The following is a 21,551-nucleotide window of genomic DNA, read 5'->3' as shown; positions in this document are numbered from 1 at the left end:
TGGACCCAATCATTGTCCACTGTTCTTCTTGGATTGAGAACCAATGTTATGAAATGTGGTTTTTCACCATCTGAATATCTTTATGGTACGACCCTCCAAATCCCTGGGGAATTTATTCTTTCATCCGATAATAAAACAAACCAAGATTCATTTGTAAAAAAATATAAGGAATACATGGACACTCTAAAACCGGTACCAGTCACACATAATGACAAACGAAAAGTCTTCGTCCACCGCGACCTTTCTGATTGTACACACGTTCTCATGCGTGTTGGGGGCGTAAAGTTATCTTTACAAAGACCATATAACGGTCCTTTTAAAGTTCTAAACAGGGTATCAGATAGAGTATTCGAGATTGAGGTAAACGGTAAGAAGAAAAGCGTTTCTATCGAAAATTTAAAACCCGCATACTTTTTACCTGACCAAGAACCCGAAAATCCGGAAATAATCCCGCAAAACATATCAAAAGAAACAAATATCGATGTTGAATCTGAAAAATTCAAAGAAAAAAATAGTTCAAAAATCGTGATTCTCGGAAATGATATCCCCATTTTGGAAGAGATTCCGGATAATACGGATAATGCGAAATCTATTCCTGAAACGATCCAATTGGATAATCAAAACTTATCTAAAAAAATTGAATTTCCCGTTAATACAATCCCAAAACGGGTTAAACACATACCATCGATATTGCGTCGGAAACCGGTAAATAAAAATCAGGAAATTTCGGAAAATAAAGAAAATTTTGATAAACCACCGTCTTTGGTCATGAATGTACCTAATTTAGATTTACCCGTAAAACATCAGAGGTTCGTACCCTCGATTTTGCGCAGGGGATCAAAAAAGGTCACTTTTTATATAGATAGTTGCAATAAATGCAAAGATAATTCATTATCGAATTAATTTGCTTACAGAATTGCGAGACTGATCACCTCGCGATTTATTTTAAAAAAAAACCAAAGCAACCATTATAAAAAAAAATCAAAATAAATGAAATTAAAATTGTACAAAATAATAAAAATAAACTTAATCAATTAATTGAAAAACGAAAAATAAATCTAAGAGTTTTTGGCTGTAGCACTAATCACCGCAAATGCCAAATTTTCTAAATATGAAAATAATAACCGTCGACGAAAAATGAATTCATTGTAAAAAAATAAATAAAAATAAAAAGCGCACTATAACAAATATATTACATGTAATATTTCTTTAATATTAATTATTGATGTACATCGAATCTACTTTTATATAATATCCACGACGAAAAATTTTTTCTTTTTATTTTAAAAAAAAAGACTGACATTGTAACTATATACAGAAAAATAATCAAATATAACGATGAATTACACATGGAGGTTCGCACGTACGGAAGAATGTTTGTAAATTATTGTAAGTATGAATGAACGAATTTTACCAAAGAAAAATTTAATAAAAATAAATAATAGTTAATTCGTTGACACTCGAGGGGGAGTGTGTGGGGATTCGCCTTTAGGTTTTCCCCTCGCTCTCCTCTCCGCACTCTCCGAATCGAGATTCCTACTTGATCGTAGATTTTAGTCAGAAACGACTTTGCCGTTGAGTTGTGAAGACGAGTTGTGTGTGACGTGTGAGGGGTGTCATGGCGTTCTCCATGCCAATTATATTTTAATACTAATAAAGTGGATTATTCTTATTCCTGGCCTAATTTATTCGATCGCCTACGCACTTCTGAGAGTCAACTAATTTCTTGATAGTTGGACTATTGCCGCTGGCAAAAATAACCACAAAATATTAAAGTTTTAAATTTTTGAAATATTTTAATTTTTTATAAAAAATTTGAATAAGAATAAATTTTCAGTGTACTATAATTATTTATTATAAACTTTATACAATGTATAAACATATTTATATACACAAATTATAAATTTTGAAAATTTACATAGAACAAAATTTTTTCTTTCTTTACAATAGTCCAGCTAACTTACCCATGGAAAATTACAGATCCATTGTCCTTGTTATAGGACCAATGACAATAACAACACTTTACTACCATTATTTCTAAAAATCACTTATTTACAATCAAAAATTAAATCAACATTTTTCACACGTGTATCTTTGGAAGATACCATAGATACATGTACAAGGTACTATTGCTACAAAGCGCAGCCCTGGAGCGCTGACGTCACAAAATGCTTTAACCAATCAAACTTTGCTAGATAGAGAAAGTACAGGATAAGTTGATATTTTCTCTCTCTCACTCATCCATATCCCGTCTCTCCACAGTGGTGAGAGGTCCATTTCTATATGTCTATGTCAGCGACCACAAAAGTCCCCGAATACAAAATTCAAGCAAATCCAAGCAATTGTTTTTAAAAAAATTCCGCCATATTGGATCCGCCATTTTGAATTTTGATAAACTAACATCGGATTCGGAATCAGCGACCACGATAACCCTAACATGGGTTATCGACTAACATGTTTCAACAAAATCGGTCAGATGGGTTTCCCGGGGGCACGAAAGGGCTAAAGGTTCTGGTGCAATTACTTATTGTCAACAGCACCACTTAAAAAGGGGTTGAAAATTCATTTTTTCGTGTTTCTAACTTTGCAAATATTTTTGGCCCAATTAAGACTACAAGATGCAACACATATTAAGTCAAATCCCTATTTATAAACAAAAAGGGCTATAAAGGGATATTTACTATTGTAAACCAGCTTTAAATTTTCTATTTTTTAAAGTTCTAATAAAAAAGGCTTAATTAATGCTCACGTCAAAAACATACTGAAACTGAAAATTTAGGTTTTTTTTAAGAAAACTATAAAGGTTCTGCTACAATTACATATTATCAACAGCAGCACTTCAAAAATGTGCTAAAATGTAATTTTTTTGAGTTTTTTATTATGCAAACATTTTAGGCTGTATAATGGCTACAAGATTCAACACATATTAAGTCAAATTCGTAGTTATAAAAAAGGGCTATGAAGGAACAATAACTATGATTCAGTGCTGAGACCACTGCCGTGTCTTGAGGTTACCATGTGGTAGCCTCAACACACGGCAGTGATCTCAGCACTAAATCATTCCAATCTTGTTTCATATTTAGAAAGTAACGCTTAAAAATATTAAAATAAACATACTCGTTAAATATTAATAACTTTTTATTTTATTTATAGGTCTCTTTGCAATTTTAGAAGTTGACATGCAGCAAAATGAAGACTTACAAATAAAGTCAACTCCTACAGAATTTACGGATGTAGTTAATCCTCAAACTCATTATAAATTAATTGGAACCGTCCGTTTTGTAGGCGACATTCTTAATACAGAGCAAATAGGACATTCTACAGCTATTTGTTATTGACAAAAACAGTGGAAGGTAAAACTTTTACTAAAACACCAATTACGGCTGTTTATCCATCACTAATAACACAGCCCCACAAAAAAAAGTGTCGTGCGCGGCAGACCAGACTAGTCATTTCCTATGTATTTTGACGCGCTGAACACGAATCCGAAGTCCGTTTTGTTCCATCACGTCAGTATTTTTTTCTAACCTCCAAAAACCTGTCGGATTTTGAGAGGTAGGCTATTTTTTTAAAAAATTGATGGATTTACTTCAAACTTGGTATCTAGGGGTTTTTTGGGTCGCTGATGACGAATTTGAAGTTAGATTTTCAAAATTCAAAATGGCGGCTCCAATATGGCGGACGAATTTTGTAAAAATTGATGGATTTACTTCAAACTTTGTATCTAGGGGTTTTTTGGGTCGCTGATTACGAATCTAAAGTTAGATTTTCAAAATTTAAAATAGCGGCTCCAATATGGCGGACGATATCGACCCTTCAAAGGTGATAATTCCGCCCTTACAGACGAAACTAGGAGCAATTAAACAGTTTGTCAAAGCCTTAGATAAAAAAGGAAACTGTTTCAAATACCTGGAACAAAAGTTTCCAGAAATCTCTGATGCGAAACTAAAAGAAGGGGTTTTCGACGGACCACGTATTCGCAAATTGTTAAAAGATGAGCAGTTTATCACCAAGATGAATAAAAAGGAGAAAGCCGCATGGCTTAGTTTTAAAGCAGTTGTCGAAAATTTTCTGGGTAATCACAAGAGTGAAAATTGGGAGCAATAGTTAGTGATATGATTAAAAACTTTGGTAAGTTAGGATGCTTAATGAGCATAAAGTTGCATTACTTAGACTCGCATCGGGATCAATTCCCTGAAAATTTGGGAGATTACAGTGAAGAACAAGGAGAACGATTCCATCAAGATCTGAAAGAATTTGAGCGTCCGTTATCAAGGAAGATGGGATGTAAATATGATGGCCGACTACTGTTGGATGCTGAAAAGGGATATTGTACCTGGAGGCACCAATTTGAAAAGAAAACCATTACACAGATCCTTTGAGGACAAAAGAGTGCGCTACCATAAAAAGACGTGAATACCTTAATTATGTATATAAGAATTTCCATTTCTAGTTTTGAAAATCTAACTTCAGATTCGTAATCAGCGACCCAAAAAACCCCTAGATACCAAGTTTGAAGTAAATCCATCAATTTTTACAAAATTCGTCCGCCATATTGGAGCCGCCATTTTGAATTTTGAAAATCTAACTTCAAATTCGTCATCAGCGACCCAAAAAAACCCCTAGATACCAAGTTTGAAGTAAATCCATCAATTTTAAAAAAAGTAGCCTACCTCTCAAAATCCGACAGGTTTTTGGAGGTTAGAAAAAAATCCTGACGTGATGGAGCAAAACGGACTTCGGATTCGTGTTCAGCGCGTCAAAATACATAGGAAATGACTAGTCTGGTCTGCCGCGCACGACACTTTTTTTTGTGGGGCTGTGTAATTAATGCCAATTTTGATAAGAAAAAAAACTAATATTAATTTTTTATTACTAGTCGCGAAATGCCCAAATTATTATTATTATTAAAAACGAGATAAATAAATAACACATATTTTCAGTATCAATTTATTTCTGAAATGAGGATTAATTGATCCCTTTTTATTGGAACTTTCACAAGCAGGAACTTTAAAGATAGATTACAATACTTATTGTCCCTTCATAGCCCATTTTGATTATAACTACGGATTTGACTTAATATGTGTTGAATCTTGTAGCCATTATACAGCCGAAAATGTTTGCATAATAAGAAACTCAAAAAAAAATTACGTTTTAGCACATTTTGGAAGTGGTGCTGTTGATAATATGTAATTGTAGCAGAACCTTTATAATTTTTTTTTAAAAAAAAACCTAAATTTTCAGTTTCAGTATGTTTTTGACGTGAGCAACAATTGAGCCCTTTTTATTGAAATTTTAAAAAATAGAAAGTTTAAAGCTGGTTTATGTCCCTTTATAGCCCTTTTTGTTTATAAATAGGGATTTGACTTAATATATGTTGAATCTTGTAGCCTTAATTGGGCCGAAAATGTTTGCAAAGTTAGACAATCAAAAAAATTAATTTTCAGCCCTTTTTGGAAGTGGTGCTGTTGACAGTAAGTAATTGTATCAGAACCTTTATAGGCTTTTAAAAAAAGCTTTAAATTTTCTGTTTAAATTTGTTTCCCACGTGAGCATTAATTAAGCCTTTTTTTATTAGAACTTTAAAAAATAGAAAATTTAAAGCTGGTTTACAATAGTAAATATCCCTTCATAGCCCTTTTTGTTTATAAATAGGGATTTGACTTAATATGTGTTGCATCTTGTAGCCTTAATTGGGCCGAAAATGTTTGCAAAGTTAGAAACACGAAAAAATGAATTTTCAACCCTTTTTTGAAATGGTGCTGTTGACAATAAGTAAGTGCATCAGAACCTTTAATGTTTTCTAAAAAAAACCTGAATTTTTAGTGTTAATTTGTTTTTAACGTTAACATTAATTGAGCCTTCTTTATTAGGATATCAAGAAGAAGAAAATTTAACAATGATTTAAATGAATGTATTCAAAAAATTAAAATTTAATTATAATTATCCTTTCATAAACCTTTTTCAATTTATATAAGAATTTTAACTAACATGCGTATAAGCTTATATTCTGTAAAGATTCGAATGTTTATACAGGTGTGCAATTAAAAATGAATAAATGTTTTACCCTTTTTCTTGCTGAGGTAATGTTTTTAATTAATAATTTTGACTGGACCTGTAAACCTTTTATTGTTGAAATGTTAATTTTTTGAATAGAGTATAACTTATTTTTTACAAATTACGTAAATTTCTTCGTTTAAAAGGTAATATTTGTAGGTTTATTTTTTTAAAGTTGTTATTTACGTTCCCAGGATTAATTTTATGCAGCAGAAAAAAAATTTAGATAAGCTTTAAACGCATGAAATTGACTGTCCCCATTTACCCCAAAATTTAGAAAATTTCATAAAATTTGGGGTAAATGGGGACAGCTGGTCATTATTAACTAAATTGACAAAAATTCAAGTGAATTTCTGTTATAGGAATCATAAGGAATAAGCAAAAAATTTGGTATGATTTTTAAGTCTGTTTTCTTTGAAATGCGAGACAAAATACTGAAACAGTTTTACTTTGATTTTCAAGTTTTTATGCATTGAGCGATAACTTTTTTTATCTTGCTGCCAATTGTCAAGATAAAAGCCTGGCAATACTCAAAACCTCTTGCAGGTGATCTGAGGTTAAAATATTGACGTTGAACTTAATTTTAAAACTGTAAATTAAGCTCCAAAACTTCTTGTCCCCATTTACCCCAACTGACCCTACTAAAAATTAGTATCCTGGTTAGTTAAACATAAAAAAGTCGACCTATTTATGTAAATTATAGATAATTTGTTTAAATTTATAAAAAATTATTATTAAAAAAAATTCTGACGTGATAGAGATAAATGGGCAACGGATTTGGATATAGTGATCAAAAATTCTTTTAGGATGCATACTCCAATTGACTGAGTCGTAACAAATTTTTCTGGTCCTGTGCAATCATTACAATGTTAGCAACTATTTTTAAAATTTAAATATTGTATTTTACTTTTTATTTTAGATGTTTCAATATGGATACATCAAGTTTTACAAGGTTATAAAGATGGGAAAGGCGATTCTCTGCAAAATGCCCATCTTCTTGGACTTTTTAATAGAATATGCAAACTTCTGTACTTCAAAATAAAACCCGTTTTCGTATTTGATGGTGGCGTTCCAATGCTTAAAAGAAATACAATTGTAAGATTTCACTTCTTATTTAATTTTTAAATTAACATTATTCTTGTTATTCTCTATATTCTCTATATTTGATAAAGTTCTTTATCACAACTAAAGTACTGAATTCACAAAAGTACTGCCAAATTTGATTTTCTTGTTGAATATAATTTCTTCCGATTATAAATTCAAAAATTTTTTTTTTATCACATTTGCTTATATTTTCAGGCTACTCGCAGGAAACTGAAATCGATTGCAGGCAGTAAAGCAAAAAATTTACAGTCTAAATTGATGAGTAACTTAATAAAACGTTTTGCTGTTAATGATGTTTTCGACCGAAAAACTGATCAAGAACAAAGGAGTTCGTCAGTAGAAATTTCAGAAGGAGCTGTTAAATCCACTGAAGTCAATGATTTATATACAGTAATTGAACAACCAAGTACCAGTAAAGAGCAAATCGATGATTTTGATTTTATTGATGAATCTGACTATGATTCTTCTGAAGAATCTAGTCCTCATAAACAATCTAAATGGATAGGAAATATCCATAGTGTGAATATTGATACGAACGAATTTAGATGTTTACCTGCTGATGTAAGATATGATATTCTTACTGACCTCAAGGATACAAGGAAACAAAATTCTTGGGGCCGCATTCATGAAATGCCACCAGTACGTTGCATTTAAAACTATTTTCTACTTGAGTAAAAACATACAATTCCTTATTTAACTGAATATACTGCCAATTAAATAAAATTAATGGTGATTTGTTAATAGAAGTAAATTTATTTCCAAAAAGTTGTTTTATAATTTTGTTTTGGGATAAAACGAATATTAAAAAAAGATATTTCTTATTTCTATCGTTGAAAAAATATAAACGACATCTCACGTACTTTTTCGCTTTCTTCTCAAAATGCAATTAAGAAATTATCATCTTTTAAAAAAATACTATATTTATTGTTCTATAATTGATTTTTATTTTAGGTGTTGAATGATTTTTCGAATTTTCAAATGAAACGATTATTAAAACGTAGACATGTTCAAGAGTCTTTAGAAACTGCAGAAAAAGAAATAGGAGGTAGTAAAACTTTAACATTAGAAGAATTGGATAAACTTTTAACTGAACAAGGCATAGAAACAACAGATCATAATAATCCTGGATTAAGAATTGCCTCTGACAGTTCGTCTAGAGTTATTTTTCTCAATGGTAAGTATTTTTTAAAAAAAAATTTAATTTAACTTTGGAGGGATTTCACGGGTAGAACGCAGAATTGTTGGTAAGAGCTTGCCAACTTGCTCAAATTTTTCTACAAACTACAGAATTTATATTTAACAGAATTTCTAATTGATAGAATTTTAATTTGTTTCAAATTGCCGATAGCTGAACAAACAAACAATAGAAAGATTTCGATTCAATTTTTAAAAGTAACTAATCACAATTTTCTGGATAATTTCACAGCCACACAAAAAAAAATTTGTGTTCTGACCCAGAGGTCTCACTATGTGTACTTTATGTTTTTGGGGTCGCTGAATCCGAATCCGAGGTCCATTTAACCCCATCAGTTCAGGGTTTTGATATAACCCCAGAAAACCAATATGGCGGACACCTTTTGGAAAAATTCATCGGATTCGCTTGAAACTCGTTACTCGGGGATTTTAAGGGTCGCCGATTACGAATTTTATGTCAGTTTTCAAAAATTGAAAATGGCGGATCCAATATGGCGGACACTTTTTTGTAAAATTCATCGGATTCGCTTGAAAATCGTTACTCAGGGGTTTTAGGGTTCGCTGAACCCGAATTCGAGGTCTATTTAACTCCATTAAAATCAGAAATTTTTTCTAACCTCAAAAAATGACTTTATTATTACATTCATTTAATTAAGACCAATTTTCTAAATCCTTGTACCGTCGGCATTGGCATTACCCGATGTACACCGCGGGGAGGTTGCTCGATCGGATTTTGTACATCATGTATAGCCCTTAAGAGGGCTGATTGATAAATAAGAATGCTGCTCCAAAAGCGGATAATATTTTAATGGTTTTCTTTTTTTGAACTATATCGTGTTCTTTTCTCTTCAAACGATCTGTGGAGGGGATTTCTTTTACGCTTGTTGTTCTGTTCAAGTGATTCTCTTTTGAGCATCCAGCAAAAGTCTGCCAACATATTGACATCCCACGCTCCCTGATAGCGAGTTTCAACAATTTTAATGTCTTGGTGGAATCGTTCACCTTGTTCTTCGCTGAAGTGTCCTACGTTTTCCGGAAACTTGTCAAGATGGGAGTGTAAGAAATGCAGTTTCAAACTCATCAAGCATCCTAACTTCTCATAGTTATTTATCATCTTGGCCACTATTTCTTTATATTGTGGACTTTTTCGATTTCCCAAGAAGTTTTCTACAACCTTTCGAAAACTCAACCAAGCTGCTTTCTCCACATTATTCATCTGACTAATAAAGACATTATCCTTAAGCAATTTTCGAATTTGAGGACCGTCAAAGATACCTTCTTTAATTTTGACCTCAGAAATTGTAGGAAATATCGCCTGTAAATACTCGAAACATTTACCTGTCTTATCAAGAGCTTTGACATACTGTTTCATAAGACCTAACTTAATGTGCAGAGGAGGAGGCAGGACCTTTGATGGATCTACGAGCGATTCATTAATGACATTGTGCGATCCAGGTGTGAGGGACTTTCTCATAGGCCAATCTCTTATCTTGTAATGCTGTTTTCTAGCTCTACTATCCCATAAACATAAGTAGCAGGGATATTTTGTAAATCCAGACTGTTGCCCAACTAACATAGTTATGATTTTGAAATCTCCACAAATCTGCCATCTGTGTTGCTCGTAACCAATTTTATTCAGAAGTATTTCCATATTTCCATATTTTTCTTTCATTACAGTCGAATGAGCTATAGGTATAGGAGCATAAACATTGGTATTATGCAGTAATACTTCCTTAATACTTCTTTTTGAAGAATCGATGAAAAGACGCCAATCTGTTGCTTTGTAGCAATTTTTTTTCATTTCATTCATCAGTCCAATTATATCAGTACAAAATCATCATCTTTAGAAAAGTATTTTCGAAAGTCTGATTCTCGATTTCGATATATGGAAACCCTTGTCTTTGGTTCTAGGAAATCATGCTGCTTCATAAATGAAGCCAAAAACTCCGCACTATCTTTTGGCAAACCTAAGTCGCGTATGAGATCATTTAATACAGGCTGTGAAAGTAGCTTTCGGACTGATTTTTTAGTGTCTGCAGAATAGTCAGAGTCGCTATCGTCATGATCGCTTTCAGGCTCGTATTCATCAACATTCATTAATTCATAATTTCTCACTGCGTTAATGCTCTCGAAATCAGTTTTTTCTTCTTTGTTGTTGGGTAAAATTGGAGCCTTTACTGATGTTACTGTTTTATAAACGATGTTGTGTTTATTTTTAGAAGTGTAATTCTGAGTAACTTTATTTGAGCAAAAAAAGCAATCTTCTTTACAAAGAGGTTTCTTCCATTCTGCTGGACTGGAAAATTTGATTGCTTTTTTGTCTTTCTTCCAACGGTTAAGCATTAATTTACAACAATTGCAAATTATATTGGGAGCCCATGCATTCTCATCAATTTCTGAATCAAAAATCTCCTTGTATTTGACTTTGACGTCATCATTAATTTGTTTTCGCAATGAACTGATTTCGTACTTGCAGCAGATATAACAAAACACATCACGATTACTATCGCAGTCGTGACATAGATTGTTACTTTGTCTTGTCGCAGTATACTCTACATTAGCCAAGTTTCCCACCAATAAAGAGCTGCAATTGCTGGATTTCGACGCCTGAGAGCCTGCTTTCTCACCCTCAACCGCCGATACTGGGGTTCCGAGTCCCTGCATCGTAACACATTTCTTACGTGGGTCTGCCATGACGGCATCAAAGCCGTTATCTAGGGACTTAGCTGGATAGCGGACAATCTCCGTTGCCCACCGTCACCACGTGGAGGTGCCCTGGATGCAGACACACGCAAGATCCAATTACTCTGCATAGAACTTAAGCTTCAAATTCTTTAAGAGTTTTTATGTTGAAATAAAATTTAATATCGATATTTTCCGTTAATATCCCGTGTAGAAATTGACATATTTTAGTAATTCTTTTGAATTTTTGAAAACTGTCTTCAAATTGGGATTCAGTGACCCCTAAAACCCCTGAGTAACGATTTTCAAGCGAATCCGACGAATTTTACAAAAAAGTGTCCGCCATATTGGATCCGCCATTTTGAATTTTTGAAAACTGACATTAAATTCATAATCGGCGACTCCCAAAACCCCTGAGTAACGATTTTCAAGCGAATCCGATGAATTTTACAAAAAAGTGTCCGCCATATTGGATCCGCCATTTTGAATTTTTGAAAACTGACATCAAATTCGTAATCGGCGACCCTTAAAACCCCCGAGTAACGAGTTTCAAGCGAATCCGATGAATTTTTCCAAAAGGTGTCCGCCATATTTGTTTTCTGGGGTTATATCAAAACCCTGAACTGATGGGGTTAAATGGACCTCGGATTCGGATTCAGCGACCCCAAAAACATAAAGTACACATAGTGAGACCTCTGGGTCAGAAAACAAATTTTTTTTTGTGTGGCTGTGTTTTTGATTTGTTGATTTTAAAAATCGCGCCAAAATCTTTATGTCGATTGTTTGTTCGGCTATTTGCAATAAAATTCTATCAATTAGAAATTCTGTTCAATAATTTTTCGGTTAATTATAAATTCTATAATATGGAAAATCGGTTATATAGAAATTCTATTAAATAATAATTCGAACAAATGGAAATTCGTCTTAAAGAATAAAATGATTCTATGCAATGAAATTCTACCTAATAAAAATTCATTAAAATGATTATTATGTTAAATGAAAATTCGAGCAAATAAAAATTCTGACAAATGAAAATTTAAACAAATAAAAATTAGGTGAAGGGAATTTTTGGTTATATAAAAATTCTGTAATACATAAAATCAGTTTAATGAAAATTCTTTAAAATAATAATTCGAACAAATAAAATTCGGCTCAATGAAAATTCTATGTAGAATTTATATTAAATGAAAGTTCTAACAATTGATTTTTAGAACTTATTTATACATCCTTATGAGATAGGTTCTTAAAATTTTGGTTAATGGAGTATTTTTAGAGGTACACTACCGTCCGAAATTGTGCGAACGCTTACACCGCGAGTCATTGAAAAACATACTCGCGTGAAAATAAAGATAACTCTAAGAGAAATTAACGTAGAGACTTTTCCCTTATAGCGTTGGAAAGCTTATTAAATTTCGAAAAAAATGATACCTATTTGAATGAGATTGCTTAAATAGGTTTAAATATATCATATTACAAAGTTGAAAAAATAATTGTAATTTTTTGCTTATTTCCTACCTTGACTTTAACCTCTTGCATGGTCCAGGAAAATCGACGAAAAAAATTGTCCTTTAACATAATTATTCGACCGTCAATCGCTCGATTTTCCCGTCTCGCTGCCTCTTTCGTTCGTGCGCCAGGGCCGAAACAGAGAATTTTGATTAGGCGGTTTCCGGGCACCATTAATTTCATTATTTTTGCCTTTTTGTGAACATAAATTATTTGTATGACGCGAAAGATATCATAATTGTGTTATAAGTTAATTATACAGTTATTAAAATTAAATAAATGTAATAAAACTTATATATTTCATTATTAAAAAATTCAATTTGATCAACGAGGTTTTTGATTCTTAATAATAAATTGTTTAATGATTATAAATATATTTTAATTTTTACAAAACTTTAATTGTATAATTATTTTATTTATGATTGATTAAAAAATTAATGTCTTTATGTATGTGAAATATTTTTTTCTCTTGCAGTCAATATCAATTTTTCAATTTCTGCTTTATGACTGTTATTATTATTAATTAACTTATAACACAATTATGATATCTTTCGCGTTATACAAATAATTTATGTTCACAAAAAGGCAAAAATAATGAAATTAATGGTGCCCGGAAAGCGCCTAATCAAAATTCTCTGTTTCAGCCCTGGCACACGAACGAAAGAGGCAGCGAGACGGAAAAATCGAGCGATTGACGGTCGAATTTTTTTCGTGCACGCTCGTCCTTTTTTTCAACTACTGGCAAACTCGTCAACATTTTTTATTGTTCTTGGAATCAATGGAAAGCTTAGATTTCAAGGAATAATTATGTTAAAGGACAATTTTTTTCGTCGATTTTCCTGGACCATGCAAGAGGTTAAAGTCAAGGTAGGAAATAAGCAAAAAATTACAATTATTTTTTCAACTTTGTAATATGATATATTTAAACCTATTTAAGCAATCTCATTCAAATAGGTATCATTTTTTTCGAAATTTAATAAGCTTTTCAACGCTATAAGGGAAAAGTCTCTACGTTAATTTCTCTTAGAGTTATCTTTATTTTCACGCGAGTATGTTTTTCAAGGACTCGCGGTGTAAGCGTTCGCACAATTTCGGACGGTAGTGTAAAATTGCCCTAAATTCATTTAAATTTTTGAAAATGATAAAATTTACTGAGTTTTAGTTAAAAATGTTTGAAATAATATAATTATTTAGATTTAATATAGATAATAAAATTTTCGAAGAATTTGTTTAGAATTATTTTGTTTTAAAATTACAATTGTTAAATTAAAATTTTATAGATATTTAATTACAAGGATGTTAAATAAATGAAAATTTGATAGCAGATTTAGAAAATAATTGAAATTTATTAAAGAATTTAATTAAAAATTTTGAAAATATATATTTAAATTTTCGAAGAATTTTTATGTAAAAATAAGTAAATAATTTAATTGTATACCTATTAAAAATCATGTTTTATTGATAAAAAAATTGAGATTTAAAAATATTATGATTTGTTACGTTAAAGGTGAATTTTGCAAAAAATTATTGCTAATTTTAAAAATTTTGATATTGGTTTGAATTTTTGTTTTAAATTGCTGAACTCTTTGTATTATTTTTTTAAATAGATTTAATCATAGTTTAAATTTTAAATACTTTTTTGTTTAAATAATTCGAAATTTTTAATTTATTAGATATATTTAATATTTTAGAACTTCAGTAAAAATTTAAGAGTATAATAATATATAGCATAATTGACACTATTTGAAAGCATAATTGAGGACCCCGATTCTATAAGGCGCTCTACGCTTGAGGCAGCCGCCTTGCAACCAGTCAGGTGGTCCAAAATGGAAAAAAATAAAATTCAAAATAAAATTTTTTCAATAACCCTATCCTGTAGGAAATAAAAATCCACACCTTTTTATTTCTTTGACATTTTTTTATAAAACAAATATTAAAATTAATAAAGGCATGTTGGGCGAATTATATAATATGAACGCCCCTGAAGAAACTAAGTCGTGAAGTGTCATGGCTGCTGCTGAAGAAAAAGGAAAAATAGTTTTTCACTATTTTCCTTATAACTTCTTTATTTCTTATAGAATTAATTCCAAACTTTTGGAAAAACTTCCTTAACCCTCACAACACAAGGATATTCAGGATATCCCTGGGACGTCCTGGGGATATCCATTTGCTTTTGGCGATTCGGATATCCCTACGATATCCTCTGGATATCCATGGACATCTCTAAGATATCCCAGGGATATCCAAACCGCCGAAAACAAATCGATATCCCCAGGACGTCCCAAGGATATCCTGAATATCCTTTTGTTGTGAGGGAATATTTAAGGAAAAATTTTGTCGCGAGAAGTTTTTCCAGAATGAAAATTCCCTCGATAACTTTTTCATTAGGAGGTTGAAAAACACATATTTTCAAAATTAAAACTTTATTGTTATTTAATATCACAGAAAAAACTTGGACTCATTTTTGTTGCAACTCATTTTCTTTTGGGTATCGAAATGAATATGGGACAAACTTCATGTTATTCAAAATGATATTGGCTGGAATTTCAGATTTCTAAGTTGGCATCATAAGCAGAGTAATTTTGTATTTCAATTATTGTTTCTAATATTTCAACAACACCAGAAAGATTATTTTGACCAGTACGAATATTTAGAAGTTTTTAAATAAAAATTATTTATTATTATTTACGTAGATAATAATAATTTCATAAGTTTTTAAATTTACCGCTATTATTTAAGTTGGCAGTACCGTTCCTGTTGTCAAAACACATGTTTTCATTTTTCTAACCTAAAAACATATTTCCTTTATTATTTTATTACGCGATTACAAGCAATTTTTAATCAAATATATTAAGTCTAGCGTGTTATTTACTTCTTTGTAATTATTATATTTCATGTTTTTGTGCAAAATTATTCGTTATTTCACAATATTTTTCCATTTTTCTTTTTCTCAAAATGAAACTTGCCTGTTTCATTTTGATACTTTTACCTTAGAACTCGAAATGAAACAACCAGTTTCATTTTTGTTGCGAATCAAATTGAGTATAGAATGTATACTCAATTTGAATTCAGGTTTTTTCTGTGATAAATAATAAGAAATTTTTTGAGAGCTAAGAAGCTGCTATTTAATTTCACGTGGAGATTTCACGAAAAATATAGCCGACTCCTTTAAAATATTATATTTAAATATTTAAATTTAAATAATCGTGAACGGAACCCTAGCCTAGGTAAGCGAGTGCAACTCGTACTTGACCAATTTTTTTTTATGATTGTCGTCTTTCATAGTATAAACTGAATAAATTGCACCAAATTTCAAAAAAATTCATCAATATTTGTCGAAATTACGACGAGTTATGTTTTAAAAGTCCATTAAATTATCGTAAAAATTTTTCTACTTTTTTACCTTTATTAATTTTGATATTTGTTTTTTAAAAAATTTTAATTTTGAATTTTATTTTTTTCATTTTTGGACCACCTGATTGGTTGCAAGGCGGCTGTCTCAAGCGAAGAGCGCCTTATAGAATCGGGGTCCTCAATTATAGCATAACTGTAACTTTTTTGAGAGCATAAATCATCTTTTTGAAAAGCTTCCTTCCTTTCTTTAAAAAGTTCTTTTTTTTAATTATAAATTTGGAATCTATTTTTTTATATTTTAAAAACATTCAATAAAAACTTTTTTGTTTTACAGATAAAAATGTAGAGCAAGAAACAACTAATAACATTACTACACAAACATGTACAAAAGGCGATAAGCTAAGTGTAAAAAATGTACCAATTTCTATAGAAAAATTATCTCCTAGTGATGTCGATTTTAAAGAAACGTCTTCATCTGAAAGTGTGCAGGAATGGGATGAAGACGATAACTGGGATTCAGATGTAGATATTGTTTTAAATCCAATTCCTGAAACAAGTGTTCAAAGTAATAGCACAACAGAGAAAATAAAAAAATATATGTTAGAGTGCACATCATTAACTGAAGAACAAATTTCTAATTTTATAAAACAAAAAAGAAAGAAGAAGAAGAAGAAGCGTAAGTTTAATAAGAAACTAGAAGTTTCATTAAAATTAAAAAAAGAAGATAAAAAAAACAATATTAATGAACCAAAAAGTAGTACGTCTGACAATGTACATCAATCTATTGTTGCTAACGAACAAATTTTATCTAATATTGAACATTTATGTAATAAAGAGACAGAAAAAAATATATTTCTAAATTCTGATTCTACTGAAATTTCCAACGAATTGCTTGACGATAAAAGTGTCTCTTTAATGGAAATATCAGATAAAGTTAAAGAACCTTTAAATATTTCGAGTGTGCAAGAAATATCGTCAGAAAATAGCGATAATGATGATAAAGAATTTATTACGGTTGGCTGTAATAAACGCACGGAGAAAAATACGAATTTACTTTCGGATGAAATTTCAAAAGATTCACTTGTCGATAAAACTATTTCTTTGAAAGAAAAATCAGAAATATCTGAGAAAGTTTTAAATATTTCAAATGTGAAAGAAATATTTTCAGACAGTAGTGATTCTGATGATGACTTTATCGAAGTAGATAATTCAATTTCTGAAGCAAGTTTTACTCGTAAACATGAAACTAAAAACAGTTTTGATATCATTGTTAAACATGTCAACAATTTAGAAAATGATCTATTTGCTGATGTTTTTGAAATTGAAAAATCAAAAGATTTGTCAGATACAATGGAAAAGGAAACTGTTGATTTAAATGATGAGAATTACGATTTGAAAAATTTGGACAATAAAGATATCAAGGAAGAACAAAGTAGTAAAAAAGAAGAATCAAAAAGTGATTTTAAAAATAAATCACCTTCTTCCGAATCAACTGTAGAATCAAATATTACTTCCATTACATCTTCTCAATTATCAGAAGCTTTAAATTCTATTTCTTTACCTCTCGCTGGAAAAGATATTATTTCGACATTGGATATATTGGAAGACGAACGAAAGGAACTAAATGCAGAAATAGGAAAATTAGAAAGGCAGGCAGTGAATATCACTGACCAAATGTGTACAGAAGCACAAGAACTTCTTCGCCTTTTTGGAATACCTTACATTGTAGCTCCAATGGAAGCAGAAGCTCAGTGCGCTTATCTGGAACAAATAAACCTCACTGATGGAACAATAACAGACGATTCGGATATTTGGCTTTTTGGTGCGAAGTGCGTTTACAAAAATTTTTTCAACAACAATAAAACCGTTTTGCAATTTCGATCTTGCGACATTCATCATCATTTCAAATTATCAAGACAGCAACTGATTCAGCTTGCTTTATTAGTTGGAAGCGATTACACTTCAGGATTGCGTGGCATTGGACCTGTGACGGCTATGGAAATTCTCGCTGCCTTTCCATCGGGAGATGAAAATCTACTTCAAGGACTAGTTAATTTTTCAGACTGGTTTAAATCGGGTAAACTTTCTGAATCAAACAGAACAAATCTTCGAAATAAATTAAAAAATACACAAATTGCAGATGGCTTTCCAAGTCAATCTGTGGTACAAGCTTACCTTTTTCCAACGGTTGATGAATCCAAAGAAAAATTCACTTGGAAAAAGCCAAATGTAAATCTTTTGTTTGATTATGTTAAACAAAAATTTGGTTGGGATAAACTTAAATTTGAGGAAAAAATTAATCCAATTATGAAAAAATTGTCAGAAGGCAGATCTCAAAAAGGAATTGATGCATATTTTCAATTTCGAATGGTACCAAAGAATATTAAAGGCAGTTTAAGTAAACGACTTCAATCGGCTGTGAGTAGAATGGAATCGGGAACGGTAGAAGAAAATAGTATTAAGGAAAAAAGTGCAAAAGCTAATTGTAATGATACTGAAGTAGATGATGAAGTCGATTCGTTACTTCTTGTTAAAGAATTAGAAGATCAAGTGCTTTCTAAAAGTACTTTCAAAGGCGAGGCTAATTGTTCAAAATTTAAAGATTCGTCTACACAAAAATCTCAACTGGCTGCTGTAAATTTCGATAAAAGGAGTGAGGAGTATATACCTCAGAAAGAAAGTTCTCGAATAAAAGCAGCAAAGAATAAAATTCATGCTATAGAAGTATTTAATAAGTCAAAAAAGAAATCAGCTCGTGCGAAAAAGAAGGTAAGACATTCCGGTAAAATACTTAAAAAAGCTCAACTGTCAGAAAGTAGTAGTAGTAGCTCTTAAATAAAATATACTCATTTTTCGCAATAACAATAATAATAAAATAATAATAATAGCAATAATAATGTTTACTTCTCTTGCAACTGAATATTTTTTTCTTCATTATTTTTTGAATATATATCAATATTTATTAGCATTCATATAAAAGATTTATTGAAAAAACAAGCAGTTTTACTATGTTGTAAATAAAGTTAAATAAAGTTATATTTTGCATATGATAAAAAGATTTTGATGAACATAAAAGATCTGTTTACAAATATTCCAAAAAATAATTTATATTACATTTATATCGAGAAAAATTTAAAATAGGTTTTTGTTACAATCATAGGGTTCACTGATCACATTTTAATAAAAAAGAAATCTTTACACCGTCGGATTCATAATAAAAAATTAACCTATGTATCCTATTAGTAATTAAAATTTTTAATTAGAGCAGAAGATAATTAAGTGTTAATTATAACCTATGTACAGAGATTTTAGAGAATTAATTTTTAAGAAGCTGCCATCTGCCAAACGAAGTGACCAATCTTCTTCAAAATACTTATTTAAAAGAACTATATTTCGTATATGAACTGATCGCAAAAGGTAGAGAAGAAGAAAACTTTGTAAATAGTGTCGTTTTTTATCCACATTTTTAATAAGACAGGCTCACTTTCCGCGAGAAAAAGAACTATCTACATTTTTAATATTAAGTAATAAATATATACTTATTTATATTGTAAATAACTTTTCAAAAAAACTTTTTTAAATTAATTTTTTGAAATAATTAAAATAAATTATTAATTTCAAATAAAATTAATAATTTTATTTGAACAAACATTCATAAAACTTTGTCAATGTATTTTTTTTAAACATATTTCAGGAACCACTAAACATTTTTTAAGTTTCAAAAATGCAAATTAAAGCTAAGATCTTCAAGATTATGTTGTAAAATTGTCAAATTTTTCCATACATTATTGTAGATTATGCCCGAAGTCAAGAACATTAGTACGACAGTACGAAAATTGCATAATTTTTGCTTGAAATCTTTTCGGTGTTATAAATACAAAAAAAAGAAAAAAATTTTCTTGATATACATTTAGAAGTAGAATTTTATCAGCTTTCCAACCATCTAAGTTAGAAGTCTCTAACTTTTTTCTAACTTGAAATATCTTGCTTTAAAGTCAGCGCCGAATTTCCACTCCTCGAACGTTAATCGTACCGACAATTTCCGACGGTAACACAGTCCCACAAAAAAAAAGTGTCGTGCGCGGCAGACCAGACTAGTCATTTCCTATGTATTTTGACGCGCTGAACACGAATCCGAAGTCCGTTTTGCTCAATCACGTTAGGATTTTTTTCTAACCTCCAAAAACCTGTCGGATTTTGAGAGGTAGGCTATTTTTTTAAAAACTTATGGATTTACTTCAAAATTGGTATCTAGGGGTTTTTTGGGTCGCTGATGACGAATTTGAAGTTAGATTTTCAAAATTCAAAATGGCGGCTCCAATATGGCGGACGAATTTTGTAAAAATTGATGGATTTACTTCAAACTTGGTATCTAGAGGTTTTTTGGGTCGCTGATTACGAATCTAAAGTTAGATTTTCAAAATTTAAAATGGCGGCTCCAATATGGCGGACGAATTTTGTAAAAATTGATGGATTTGATAACGACGCTCAAATTCTTTCAGATCTTGATGGAATCGTTCTTCTTGTTCTTCACTGTAATCTCCAAAATTTTCAGGGAATTGATCCCGATGCGTGTCTAAGTAATGCAACTTTATGCTCATTAAGCATCCTAACTTACCAAAGTTTTTGATCATATCACTAACTATTTGCTCCAAATTTTCACTCTTGTGATTACCCAGAAAATTTTCGACAACTGCTTTGAAACTAAGCCATGCGGCTTTCTCCTTTTTATTCATCTTGGTGATAAATTGCTCATCTTTTAACAATTTGCGAATACGTGTTCCGTCGAAAACCCCTTCTTTTAGTTTCGCATCAGAGATTTCTGGAAACTTTTGTTCCAGGTATTTGAAACAGTTTCCTTTTTTATCTAAGGCTTTGACAAACTGTTTAATTGCTCCTAGTTTCGTGTGTAAGGGCGGAATTATCACCTTTGAACGGTCGATATAATCCGCCATATTGGAGCCGCCATTTTAAATTTTGAAAATCTAACTTCAAATTCGTCATCAGCGACCCAAAAAACCCCTAGATACCAAGTTTGAAGTAAATCCATCAATTTTAAAAAAAAATAGCCTACCTCTCAAAATCCGACAGGTTTTTGGAGGTTAGAAAAAAATCCTGACGTGATGGAGCAAAACGGACTTCGGATTCGTGTTCAGCGCGTCAAAATACATAGGAAATGACTAGTCTGGTCTGCCGCGCACGACACTTTTTTTTTTTGTGGGGCTGTGTAATGTACATATAGTGTTTTTGCTCTTAGTGAGACTTGATTAAATAGTGATATTAATTCACAAGAATTAGGTTTTTTTGATTTTGACGAGGAAGTGGTGTTTTGCTAGCTGTTAAAAGAAATTTACACAGTACTACAATTGTTTCTTCTTGAACAGTTGTAGAACATATTTTTGTTACGTTTAAACTAAATAATAAACTTTTAATAATTGGATGTTTCTAGATTCCTCCAAACTAGGCATTAAGCGTTTACTCAGAGTCGTGCAGAATTATTGAAAACATTTATAAATGTTGGGGTTTTCAATATTTTCATTACACTTTTATAATTCCCGCTAATGTTTACTTAATTGGACACTAGATGTCATCGTTACATTTATTATCACGACCCCTTCTGGGCGCTTTACAAGTTAGTTACTCGACAACACGTT

General features: G+C 31.0%; 1 protein-coding gene across 3 annotated transcripts in view; it reads left to right on the top strand.

Moving 5' to 3' along the window:
- Window positions 1–19,557, top strand: part of LOC127280419 (DNA excision repair protein ERCC-5) — a 37,333-nt gene extending 17,776 nt beyond the window's left edge. For all 3 annotated transcript variants that reach the window (XM_051303379.1, XM_051303380.1, XM_051303381.1), the window contains exons 3-6: window positions 6,977–7,152; window positions 7,357–7,800; window positions 8,113–8,335; window positions 16,232–19,557. In XM_051303379.1, coding sequence (XP_051159336.1) covers window positions 6,977–7,152; window positions 7,357–7,800; window positions 8,113–8,335; window positions 16,232–18,732 — 3,344 coding nt within the window. In that variant the 3' untranslated portion in view covers window positions 18,733–19,557. The remainder of the gene's footprint in view (window positions 1–6,976; window positions 7,153–7,356; window positions 7,801–8,112; window positions 8,336–16,231) is intronic.
- Window positions 19,558–21,551: the final 1,994 nt, after the last annotated feature.

This window comes from Leptopilina boulardi, unplaced genomic scaffold (genome assembly GCF_019393585.1).
Source record: "Leptopilina boulardi isolate dan_hultmark-lab unplaced genomic scaffold, ZJU_Lbou_2.1 LbouV2_244, whole genome shotgun sequence".
Classification (NCBI taxonomy): Eukaryota; Metazoa; Arthropoda; class Insecta; order Hymenoptera; family Figitidae; genus Leptopilina; species Leptopilina boulardi.
Note: the sequence above shows the minus strand (reverse complement) of the source record. Positions and strands in the feature narration are given on the sequence as shown.